General features: G+C 34.8%; 1 protein-coding gene across 4 annotated transcripts in view; it reads left to right on the top strand.

Annotated features, from left to right (window-relative positions):
* Window positions 1-13,186, top strand: part of FGL1 (fibrinogen like 1) — a 26,843-nt gene continuing 13,657 nt past the window's right edge. For 2 of the 4 annotated variants that reach the window (XR_014883131.1, XM_003205789.5), the window contains exons 1-2: window positions 6,729-6,881; window positions 9,563-9,638. Coding sequence is in view for 3 of the 4 variants with exons in the window: in XM_003205789.5 (XP_003205837.2) it covers window positions 9,573-9,638 (66 nt within the window). In the remaining variant the exon portion in view is untranslated. Of the gene's footprint in view, window positions 198-926; window positions 980-6,728; window positions 6,882-9,562; window positions 9,639-13,186 lie in introns of those variants that run through there. The other 2 variants (XM_085223066.1, XM_085223067.1) reach the window with 2 other exon arrangements.

The following is a 13,186-nucleotide window of genomic DNA, read 5'->3' on the forward strand; positions in this document are numbered from 1 at the left end:
GCTCCAGGGAGTGCTCTCGTGCTTACGCTACCGTGGCGCAACGCCTCCTGGGAGCTGTAGTTTTTCAGTCAGGAGAGCGCTCAGGACCGTAACTGAGTTAGCTCGTATCCAGCATTGGCGGCGCGGAGGTTGCCTGCTGACGTATTATCGGCCACTTTTTGCTTCTAAAATGAAATACGAAAACGGTGGTGTACTCTGTAAGTGATTTTACCAGGCTAGCAGACTAGTAGAATAAAAACATCAAAACCACAAGCCGTGAAAAGCGTTCAGAGTCCTTTTTCTTTAGGGCAATATCGACTTACAGAGTGTGTTCCTGTCTGCATTTGTTTGGTCACCTGTAAGAATTCATAGCTGAGAAATACAACGGTGGAAAGGTGGGAATCCTTAAAATCCATCCCACCTCTTTTTCTGCTTTTCCTGCATTGGTATTGTACTTCCTCAGCTACTTGCCCTAGTGCTTGTAGTTTGCAGGTCTGGGTTCTTAACAATGTTCTTTGGGAGAAGGGGGAACATAGGGGAAAAAGAAAAAGGAAACAATCAGTTTAAATACTGCCTATTTTTTTTTTTTTTCTTTGAATGATTGCCTTGTGGGCAGAGTGATTTACAGTGGACAGGAGGGGGTGTCCCATTGTCACAATAGGAAAAGCAAGCTACAGTGTTTAAGATATACATTATGCTGAGCTTCCAGAGAAGAAATATGAAGTATTGCCTAAGCTCATGGTTCATCCTGGGCTAGAGTCTGCCCAGGATATTGCCTGGAAGTATAGTTAAATCCCCATGCGTTATCACCTGTATGAATGTGTTTTGATCCAAGGGAGAAAAAAGTAAACAACACATTAATCTATAACTTAGTAAAGGAATAAAGTCTGTGAAATAAAGATTTTTTTTCTATAAATATAAATAAATATATATATATTTCTCTCCAGCAGTTGCCTGGGAATTGAAGGAATACTTCTGGACAACAGATAGTGTGTGAAAGGTGAGTCAGCACAGCATTTTGCTCCAATTTCTACCACTGGCTACATGACTGTATATCTGTAATTGAAATAACTTCAAAAAGAATCTGCAACAGAGAAATTCTGTATGTAATGAATAGATGTTATTGAACTGTATTATACTTCACCAATGTCCTTTTATCCTGACGTGGGGTACCATGCCTGGATACTCAGCACAATACTGGCAAGGCTGCTGTTGGCTTTATATTGTCATGGTGGCATACCGTCCACTGACCAGCAGGTGGAAGCAGAATTTAAGAAAAAAAAAATTGCATAGTAGAACGACTACTGTTGTATTTTTTACTATGGTTACTCTTAAAATACATGCAGATAAAGAATTGCAAGTTAAGGGGAAAACAAACAAAAAAAACAATAAATTAAATAGATACTAGAATTTACTGTGACCTAAATGTTATAGCTGTGTGTTTTCCCTTCCTTACAATTATACATAATATGCTGGTAGTGTGTCTCTTTTAAGCCCTTACAGGATCACTGTACTGATTTCCATCTGCCATTAGAATTATGTTTTTCTTCTTTTTACTTTGCTGTCTCTCTTCTGGAATTGGCTGTGAGTTTTTCCTTACTAAAATTAATAAATAAATAACTAATTCCAAAGAAATTAAACAGTACCAGCTCCACAACACCATTTTTGTTGTTGCAGGTGGTAATAATAGGTATAAAAAGCATTCAAGAACCTTAGATTGCACTACAAGGAGCATTATTTTAAGTTGTTCTCTGTTACGGTCCTAAAATAACATCTCAGAATTTGGACAGAACTGTGAGCCAATACAACATGGCTTGTAGAATGTTTTGTTAATTAAAAACAAAACAAAAAAAAAAATCACTTTTCTTGGGATGTCCCATTTCTATGCTAATAAGCCTGTAGAATGACACTAATTCCTCCTGCAAAGATTTCTGTTATAAGTCCTTCCATCAGCAGACACACTAACAAATGCACCCTCACAGAAACTGAATAAATTATGTTTTGGGGTAGCTTTCAATTCTAATTAAATTTGACTGTCAGAGAGGTGATTTTTCCTTGCATATCTACTGTCCTTACCTTGTTAATTTTACTGTATTCTATACTGAAGGGAAAGAAAGCAAACAAAATATGTACATGTAAAGACTAGCGACAAGAAGAGTAGGGTTAGAGTTTAACTGAGAGTGAAGAGGAGTAATTGGGGAGAATTGTACTCCCCAATTGTACTCTTAGTTATGACAGTCTCATCTACTTATTTTGTTTGTTTCTGGTTCAGTAATAACATCTGCAGTTCATTCCCTGGCTAGCAAAAGCACTTAAAAATGGCTGTTCTGAAATGATAGATTTGAGTTATGCATCTTTGCAGATTCCTCAGACAAGTAAGGAGGAACAGCCTTCAATTCATAATATCTGGATTGGTCATTGTGCATTACAACATTGTCCATATTATTTAGATTTCTGGAGTCACTATCTAAATGTTTACCTGCCAGACTGAAGGAAAAATAAAAACCTAAAAAATATGTGAAAAAAGATTAAAAGATTGCATAGCTTGGAAGTTCTACATATATTTCTCCCTCTGAATTGAATCAAAGGACAAGAATATTCTTCTATGCTCTTGCACTAATACCTCCAGCAAGTCACCTGCTGACCATATACTCTTCCACACAGCAGTTTAATTCATATTTGAGATGTGTACAGATCTAGATGCTCGTTACACCTTAAACTTCTGTTGTATGTTCTATCTACGCTAATAATACTGCTGTTGCTACTATCTATGGGATGAACTGCTCATCTTTTTTTCTTTTTTTAATGAGAAATGTTAAGGTTACCCAATATTTGAAGTGTTATAAAACATTTAGTTACATTGAATTTACATACTGTCCATGGTAATGAAGATTTATTGCTTATTTATGTATCATGTCTAAATTTTATACTTTTTCTTAAAAGACTACACAAAATGAGGTTAATTATTTAAAGACTGAAGTTTATTGTTGTATACTAGAACAGTACATCAAAAAATAAGTTCATTCTGTCATTTCAATTCTTGGCCTCATCAGGGAATCACATTCATTGTCCTAACATTTCAAACTCATCATGTAGTTACACAAAACTTAGATCTGTTAATGTACTTTACAACACAGTCATAGGTCCTGGTCACTCTTTGCAATTAATTTACCGTGGATGAAATCTGTAGAAATTTATAAATTAACTTCTGTATTTCTGAGTATTCCATTGCTCTCAATAGAATTGTGGCAAGCCATTTTGAAGACTGCATGTTAAAAGAATTAAGAGCTGTTAAGTTTTTATTTGTCCAAAAGTAAGCAAAGTATTGGCCTGTAGCACTCTCATTCATCTGGTATTGAAAAGCAAAGTATTTATAAATTATTTATAAAGTATTTGAGGAGAATAGTTAACTGTAATGCATAAACAAGTGCATTACATACCTTAGGCAGACAGGAAAATGAAACAATACATAGCCACTGTCTGCTCTAAAGACTGAGGCCTCTGGTGGACCACAGATTCAGGTAGCTTTCCTGAAGCCCAAGCACCACTGAAGTGGCATGGGATATTACCTCATGGAACTGCACACCACTGGAATGAAGGAAGAGGAAGAGTAAAATATTGGAGGAAGACAATTAGAGGAAAAAATTGTCAGCAGAGCAACCATGGGAAAGAAAGTAATTAAGAACTCATGGTAGTGCCAAATACGTGGAGAATTAGAAGAGTAAACAGTGATACTGAGGCATTTTGATGATTTGTTATGTTTGGTACAACAGAACATCGTAGGCTTTCCTATAAATAATTGCATCAGAAATGCCCATCATGAACACCTCACAAGCATGTCACTTGAATCTTATATGATTGTATAGTTATTTTAATACTTTGGTATAACCATCTTTCATGTGAATGAGTAGTCCATGTAAGAGAGATGCGGTCTTTTAACTAAGTAAGATTTCCTTTAAGTTGTTCTACATTATTCCATAGGAATCTTGAAGTGCTGAATAGCTTTAGTAAGTAGGATCACTGAGAATCTATTAATGCTGAAGTTAGTATGACATTGTTTTTTCACGTGGCTCCAAATTAGCATAAAATGACTAATAAGTATATTTAACTTCTAGAAATTCAGTGGCTATAACTTATTGCAAGCCAAACTGTTGACTAAAACCACTGTAGTTTTTCTTATTTTACTCATTGAACTTGTAAGTTAATCTTCAGTAAATACAGTCCAAGTCAACTGTTGAACAATCTAAAGTAGCCTCACACAAGTGAAGGGCATTGTAATCACCTTCATCAATGGTCTCTGGAACATTGGAAGCCATTTAACATGGCAGCCAGCTATGCGGACAGCCATGAGAAATTTGTGTAAACCTCTTATGCAGCATTTTCATTTGTTGAATTAAATTACAACATGAAGATAGAACAATATTCTGGCAACTGGCACATTATCAATTACGATAACTACTGAACCAGATTTAATTATAAACATGGGAGACAATTTTAGAGTCAGTCGATGGAAAAAATCCACCTTTAAAAACATAAACATACAAAGGAAAAAGTGCATAAAGCTGAAGTTGGCTTATATTTGATTTCAGCTCTGTTGCAGTGACAAAATGAAAAACAAACAAACAAAAAATTGTTATGTTTACACATTATTGGGGATAATTAGGTACCATATTCAGAAAAAGCCTGGCGGCTAAACTGAGAAACTAAGCAGACACTTAAAAGTCTTCTCTTTACTGTTGCTACTGTTTAGAAAATGTGAAAGACCGTTTGCCCCTTGTTGGATATGTAATGCTGAATGCATGTTTTCAGATGTAATTTGAGTCAAACCTCAAATGGAGTCCATTACATGTCTTCTATTTTACCCTTAGCATTAAACAAAACAATCCTGAAGAATACAAACAAATTAATTTGTAACAGATGGAATGGAAGTACTTTTTTGGCAAGCACGAAGTTACCATGTCATTGTTGGAAATTTGAGAGGGTCAAAGATTGTACATGTGATGTTTGTGATTTAAAACTTTCCTAGATAAAAGTCAATTTTATAAATAGCATTTAACATCTATATTAGTTTTTATCATGGAAAATTGGTGCTTGATTATAGCACAAAAGCTTCTCATGAGCTTGCAATTTCTTTTAAGACTGAATGAGAAAAGAGTGATATGAACACATTATCCCATATTTTCTGATTTTATAAGCTGTTGAACTGCTAACAGGTAAAATATCTCAGGAAATACACGGCTGAAAGTTCTAATATATTTGGAGCAAAGTCTACTGCATTACTTTGTTAGCTATTTACTGAAAAATTTTTTCAAAATAAAAGGATTTAACACAGCAGTTTTTGCCTTACTTGGGGAGATAATAAGCACATGGATTTAGCGTTAAAGTGAGCAACATAATTTTATTCTTTAAATGTACTTTAGTCAAAAACCTGAAAAAAATAATAATCCTTGCACGTGTTTCTACACTTCTGTGAAAACCCTCCCAAGAGCAGCAAATCCAAAGGAAGTTTGTGTGAGCAGCCAGGTCTTTTCCTTTTGTGCTTATATTACTTCTATTTGCATATTCTTAAGGAGTCTTCTATTTAATATATTTATTCTTGTAAAATCAGTCAGTTGATATGTAGCTTATAGACCTCTTGAATAACATGGATTTGACTTGCTGCTGTATATAGCTCTTGCTCTGGATTTAGTAATGTTTAACTGAACCACAGCCATAGATTTTAGCTATCTAGACTTAGTTTAAAAAACATTAAACCGTAGACAATCTACTTTTAGTCCTCAGTAATTTGTTTGAATACTTAATAAATCTCAGTTGAAAACATCATGCCTTTTTCCACTTTCTCACTTAGAGCCTATACACTGAGTATTATACTTTTATGAGCTAAGTCATGCTACGAACAGTTACAATACTCCATTCTAAAGGAAATAACCATAGGAAGATTCCCCACGAAAATTAACTGCTGATCACTTCGTTTTAATGATTCTTAGCATTGGCCATTCATGAGGAGTTTGTTTCAGTTACTTAAACTTAATTCAGTTAAAATGTAATGTAATTAGTAAAGAGAGATACTGCCAGGTAATGGGGTTCCAGATAAGACAAAAAAGTTGAAGGTTCAACAAGTGTTAATCTTCAAAAGTTGAGAGAGTATTTGTGGAACGTAAAGCTCTTTATTTCTATTGTTCTGTATTTCCTTAAGAGCGCACTTCATCTAGAAGCAGTCCAGAAAGCTTAGACATTTGCTGAACTATTGGGAAAGAAGTAGCAGAATTGGAGAGCAATATTCAGAAGAAATTACATTTTCAAAAAGTTTGTTGTATTCATCTGGATCTAAAATGCTTATATACAAAGTGATGTTTTCCAACTGAGTCACTGAGTCACTCTTCTGCGTGCCTTTCAATTCAGCTAAAAAGTAACTACATCATACAGGATTCTCTCTTCTCCTTGGCCTTGTCTGTATTGTTTTCTCTTTTGTTTGTTCTAAGCAGATTTTTATTATATCAGTTCTAACCAGTAAGTTATAGTCTGAGAGTATTAATAGTCAAGTCAGTTAAGCACCTTTTAGCTCTGAAGCCTAAGAGATTTAGGTTCCATTTCAGGAAAGCTGGATGTCATTCTGAGACCAATTTCTTGGATAACAGCAGTGAAAGAAAACAAATAATTATTTGTTATCTTTTGTGGAGAATTGCTGTGTTAGACACAGAATCATCATCTTCTCCTTATGTTGCAATCAGTCTTGAGAACTGCAGCTCCTCAGAAACATTCCTGCCCGCTGACTCATAGCAGATGTAAGCCTCAGCACTAGAGAATTTAATAGCAAAAACAATCGCAGTCTGGGAAGGGGTCTGGAATTCTTTGCATCAGCTTAAGATTTAACAGCTTTGAGTTCTTTCCAGAGGATAAAGGTAAATATTTTAGTTACCTATGGGGGAGGAAGAAAGAATTTAGCATAATTTGGATAGCTATGGACTAAAACTATTTATTTGTAAAGGCCATATGACATCGTACCATGTTGCTAATGATGAATATGTTGCTTCAGTAGTATTTAGCTGTTTTGCTGTGCTATCTAGTTAGGTTGTTAATAAACATCATATTCAAATTTGTAGTTCTTTAGTTTATAATAATGTATAGCTCTTGAATAAGGGTTGCTCTCCAGGCCTAGAAGTGGATAAAATCATGAATGAGTGTCCATTTTTTCAGATAAGGAAATAGGCTCAATTTTTGTAGTAGTATCAAAGCAAAGTTTGTGCATGAGTTTAATCTTTTAGACAGGCTTGAGCTTCAAATCATTAGATGTCCTTTTGGCAGACAGATTCTCACATTTGCCTGTAAAGAAAGCCCAGGCACAAAAATGCAGGAATCTTCAGAGGTACTTTTCCACAACTTTAATTACGCAGAGAGAGAGTTAATTATATTATAAATTAGAAAATTATAGGAGAAATCTTTTCATATCATCATAAAAGTACATACTCCAAGTGTAGTCTTAGACTATACATATAATTTGATATGGATAAAATCGTAAAGTTTCACAAGACTTGCCCTTAAACCTCCCTTTTACAGAAGGCAGCTATTAAGGGCTCGTGCTTTCAACTCAGAAACATTACAGTAAGATTCTGCATTCTGTTGTGTGTGCTAATTAAGTCTCACGTCTACTATCTGAGATATTTTTGATAGGAATGGGTATCTCCAGCACAAGTTACTTTTATTTATTTGAACTGGCAAACACTGGTTTTATAAAACAAACTATTTTTATAACAAAAGCTTTGAATATCTCAGCAAAAGCTGTCCCTTTAGACTTAGCCAACATCAGCAACACAGAAAAATTAAGTATGCACTTGCTTTCATCTGAGACATGGATTAAGGTTTGGATGTTCTTATTGAAGAAAAAACACTCCTTAATATTTTTAATGTATTGTTTTCCATTCTCTATGGTGGGATCGTTTGTAGGTTTTGTTTGTTTGTTTGTTTCTTGGAGGTCTATTCTCCAAGTGAATGATGCGACAGATCTTACAACTCTTCTCTCTTCCACAGATTAGAAAAAGTAGAGCATTAATTTTGTACTGTTTTGTTGTAAGAATGAAAATATTTGACCTTATAACCTTCCATTTCTTTTCTATTCTTTGATGCTTTATGTAGTCAGAGTGTGAAACTCTCCCTAGAACACTTACAGTTAATGAAATGACAGCTGATATACAATTGATAAAATAAATTTGAGGTGATTTAAAGCCTGATTTTTCAAAGGTTGATTTTTAGGGTATCAACTAAACATTTTGCATGTAGCAAAATCTTCATTATTGGAGTGGCATTTCCCAAGCTAGCCCAAAAATTTGGTGTTCTGTACTGTATCAGAGCAGGCCAGGAAATCCCACTCATCCTGTATTTACATCCATGTTTGTCTCACATTAGTTCTGTATCTGTCCAGAGGAGGGAAGAAGAGAGGGGGAAAGGTGAGAGACACACAGGAGACCCTATGAATACAAGATTTGATGTGACATACTTAACCGGATATGCATGAGTAGAGGCTGAAATAATCAAATACAGGTCATCTGTAGCCTGCCCAGACAGTTAACGTGCTGTTTGGTCACTACTCTACCACATCAGACGATGTCATTACAACAGTGGCAACAGCTGCATTGCCATAATTACTACAGTCATAATTCATGAAAAGGCATGTTTTATTACCAAAAATAAAACTCAAATACAAATTAATAACAGAAGACAATGCCAGACAATTCTTGTAAATTCATCTCACCAGAAAAAAAATCCCTTATCTAATCACTTGCATCGGTTTAAATAATTAAAATTGCTTTGTGTATAATCTATGCAAATAGAACTTGGTCATCTGCGAACTGAAAGACAATCTACATTCTGGAAATTTTTCAAGTTATATTAGCTAATGTTTGTAAAGCAGTTAGATACAGTGGTGTTTGTTGTCATATAAAATAATCTGCATATGAAGTAGTAGGATTTAAAATGAATAGGTCATACAATACAAAATATACATAGCTATCAGTTGACAGATGTGATCCTTGTCACCATTAGACTAAAAGCTGCTGACTATTACATTTTATCCAGAAATTACTCTGTGATAGAAAAATTACTTCCATATTTTCCTGGTACACAGAAGCTACACAAGACATTTTTTCCTTACTTCAAGGATAACTAATTAAATTCAGATTTTTATTACTTAAATGTAAGAGAGGCTTTTCTCCTAATTTTAGGAAACCAACAAGGAATACTGTCCGGCTTTTTTGAATATTTTAAAGAGCTATTTCTCTTTTATTTCACAGTAATTTGTGTCTCTTTGTAACCTTCAATAAGGTTACTCCTGAAATAAGCAGAAACCTCTGATACATAATAGCCTAAAAGAATAGCTTTTGATTTCACTCTAAGTTGTGTTTGATCACACTATTGTAAATGTATTTACACATTGTAAAAGCATAAATATACACTATATTTGTAAAATATAGGGATATAATTACAGGTTAATTAGATTATTTCCAATAACATTTAAAGATATCAAGTGTAAATGTTTAGCTTTAATGCTTATATTAACTACTGTTTCCTTTGATCCTCTACTTCACAGCTTTGAAAGAATGAAGACTTCAATAGTGATTGATTTTCTCCTTGCAGTTAGCTTGACAGCTGCCACTAAAAGCTCTGTAAGTTCTATTCATTGTGTTTAGACTTGCTTTTAACTATTTCATACCTTGTTCTCTGTAGTTCTTAGAATACATCTCAACTAGATTTGATAGCAGAATCTTTGATTTAAAAGATAATACAAACCAAATCTGAAGAACTGGGGGGATAACCTTAGCATTTAGTGGAGATGAGTTTTTGATACAAAAAACAGAAATGGGTGCATAAATATACAACAGGGTATAAGTAATTAGGTAAGAGCATCAAATAAAGTAACTTGGTTTGTTTGTTGTTGGAACTAGTATGAAAAAGGAAACAGTAGAATTCCTTCACTATAAAGGTATGCATTAGCATAAAAGCTGTAAGAAAATGCACTGAAGATAGTTGTTCCATTTAGTGGTAACGGTAGCTCAAAGTAACACCTTCAATTTTGAGCATTATACCTACAGACAGGCAAAACTCAGAAATTGCTGATGTGTAATGAGCTTGGTAGCTGCAGAAATAGCATATTGATATAAAGAATGAATATTTCTATTATTTTTTAATCTGATTGATTAGTCATACAACTTCTCATCTAAAAAGATCCCCAGCTTTACATTCTTTTTTTGATCCTATACTGCATTATAAGTTGTACTAAAAAACAATGATTGTAGTTCCTTTAATTTTATCTTCTAAAGTTGTTTATGCCTTCTTCCACCTCACCAACAGAAATACTAAAACATGCTCATTCCCTCAAAACACTTATAGCCTCACTGTAATACTATAATGTGATGGAAAGTACAATGACAATAGCAGAGTAGCAAAGCTTTTAGCTACAGCAAATAAAAAGAAGCCCAAATACAAACACAAAGGGAAAAGAAACAGGAAAAAAAAGCTACTTACCTTCAGAAACCTCAGATATACAACAAATCCCCAGCAAGACTCCCTTACCTCCTCTCCTAACCCTTAAATAAGGTCTGAGAAGGGATGGATCCTGGCTCCACCCCTTCCTGTCACTCAGGTATATTGCATGCACCTGAGCTCCCTCAGGTTGACCCTGCCTTCCCACCAGGTGCTCAATCACTGCATCAAGCCGTCACTTAGCATTTCTGCTACAGTCACTAATTCTGTATCTGTTTTGGATGTCCTTCCTACTTTGATATCAAGATCCTAACTGTCAGAGACCTTGGAGATTGAATCGCTGATTCAAAATTACCGGTGTATGTGACTACTGAACTTAGAACTGGGTGAGCATAATTGCTTGGCATATTGTAGCAGAAATACAAAGTCACAGCTTGAAAGAGTGATTGAATACCTGGTGGGAGGGCAGGACCAACCCAGGGGAGCTCAGGTGCATGCAATATACCTGAGTGACAGGAAGGGGTGGAGCCAGAATCCACCATTTCCCAGACCTCATTTAAGGGTTGGCAGTGGAAGCATGGGTATCTTGTTGGTATTCCTTGTCTGTTTAAGGTCTTCTAATGGTAAGTTGTCTATAATTGCTGTATTTGTGCCCATCCTTACTTATTGCAGTCTGGGACTTTGTTGCTCCCTTACTATTGTTGTGTTTTCTATCCTTTTATAGTGCTTCATTTACTCTGCCTTGTGGAAGCTTTTTATTTGTCTCACTAGCTTTAGAATAGGAAGTATCTGCTTCTGTAATTTGTTTTTGCTTGTAAAATGAGGAAATTTACTGTTTTTTTTTTTATAGATGATTTCTGAGGAAAAAGCATTACTATGAAGTATATTTGCTTTCTTTCGATGTTTCAGTTAAAATGTTATAGGTAGTTACTAATAGTAAAGCTGAGAATGTTCTAAAACTTATCTCTAAAAATTTACATTTTAATACTATCCAAGAACTTTCTTTTCAGCTCATTTATAGTCTACAAATAAAAGACAAAAGCACTTCAAATTAAGTTCCTGTGTATTCATGGTTTTTATAAGTTATTCTATTCTATACCATCAGTTTTAATGAGAAGATTATAGCTGTTAAATATTTTATGCAACTATGACATAAAATGAAGATTATGAATACCCAGTAGTAGTTTGAGACTACATGTCTACAAGCAGAGCTGTCAGTGACTGTTAGGTAATTGCTTCTCAACATGTAGTGTAAACAGTTGCTTCAGTGAAACAGAACAATTTATCTTCAGTTTACTTTTATACAGTAGGCTCTACTGTCTGCTGGAGACAGTGACAATCAAATTCAAATTTTTAAAGTATTTTACTGCTGTAACAGTTTTAATTTGATTCATATCTAGCAAAAGGAATAGCAGTAAACTATAGTCTGTTAGAGGTGTTTTATAGTGGTACATGAGGCAGTGTCATGGTGGAGGTAGATCTTGAACGGAGTATTCTTAAATAAGATGGGGCTTTAGGGATTTTAGATCATTAGATGAATTTTTTAATTCCTTCTAAAAAAACACTGTCACTTAAAAAATTGCGCCTCTCACTTTACAACTTCTCCTTGTGGTTAAGGAATTTAATGGCTTCTCAGGATACAGTAGCAAATAGTTGAAGCCTGCAGGCAAATTTACTGTCAAAGCTGGTTAGTATGGGCAGCTCAGCTGCTGACAGGTAACCATGCTGCCTTGTCCTGCCACCTGTATATACTCTCTTCTTTTATTCTACCACATATATTAGTTTGCAGTTTAGCAAGCATATGATAATCTGCAGCAGTACTTACAGCAGAGGCCTATACTCAAGATCACTTTGTCTAGCTAACATACATGATCAACACACTTTTTCTATGAGACTGAATATTACAGTCAAGTGGACCATGATGGTTTTGAACTATTTTAATAAAACCATAGACACATACTTCTAGCTTCAAATACTTTATTGAAACTTATTACAGAATCACCAAGTTCGGAAAGGACCTTCAAGATCATCCAGTCCTACCATCCATATATCACCAATAGTACTCACTAAGCCATGTCCCTCAACACAAAATCCAAATGTTCCTTGAACACCTCCAGGGTCAATGACTTCACCACCTCCCTGGTGTTATCTAACCACCTCCTGTAGTTAACTTATCAAGTTAATTTCATAAGTTCAAAGTGAATTGCATTCTAGTATTCAAAAAAACAAATTATCTTAGACATCAGCAACATGTTATATCAGAAATGACATCATAATAGTGACAGTTTATGTGTATGTTACATGACAGTAATAGAAGTTCCCCTGATTTTTAACTAGTGCCACAAATAAATTATGAGAAAATTCCACATGAATTAAAAATAAAATACAGATTCTTATCAATACTGTTAGCTAATTCACAGAGTCTATTCTTGGAGCTGTAGAGAATTACTAATGTTACTGCAGGGAAATATCCAACCAGAACCATGTTTCTGCTGCATAGAAATGTGCAGAGGTGTATCAGACAGAAGGAAAAAAAATCACAGCAGCAAGAAAGTGACAAGAAACACTGGTGGTAGTGTTTGTGGAAAAACAAATGAAGCCTGAGCATGATGGAAAAATACTGATGCCAGTGGATATAAGTATGCTACTTCAGATTTACCTATTCCTTAAGTGTGATAGGGCAGTGTTCTAACATATTGTAATCTTCCACATGGATGGCAGTTGCTAGAGG

The sequence above is a fragment of the Meleagris gallopavo genome, chromosome 4 (assembly GCF_905368555.1).
Source record: "Meleagris gallopavo chromosome 4, MGAL_WU_HG_1.1, whole genome shotgun sequence".
Taxonomy (NCBI): domain Eukaryota; kingdom Metazoa; phylum Chordata; class Aves; order Galliformes; family Phasianidae; genus Meleagris; species Meleagris gallopavo.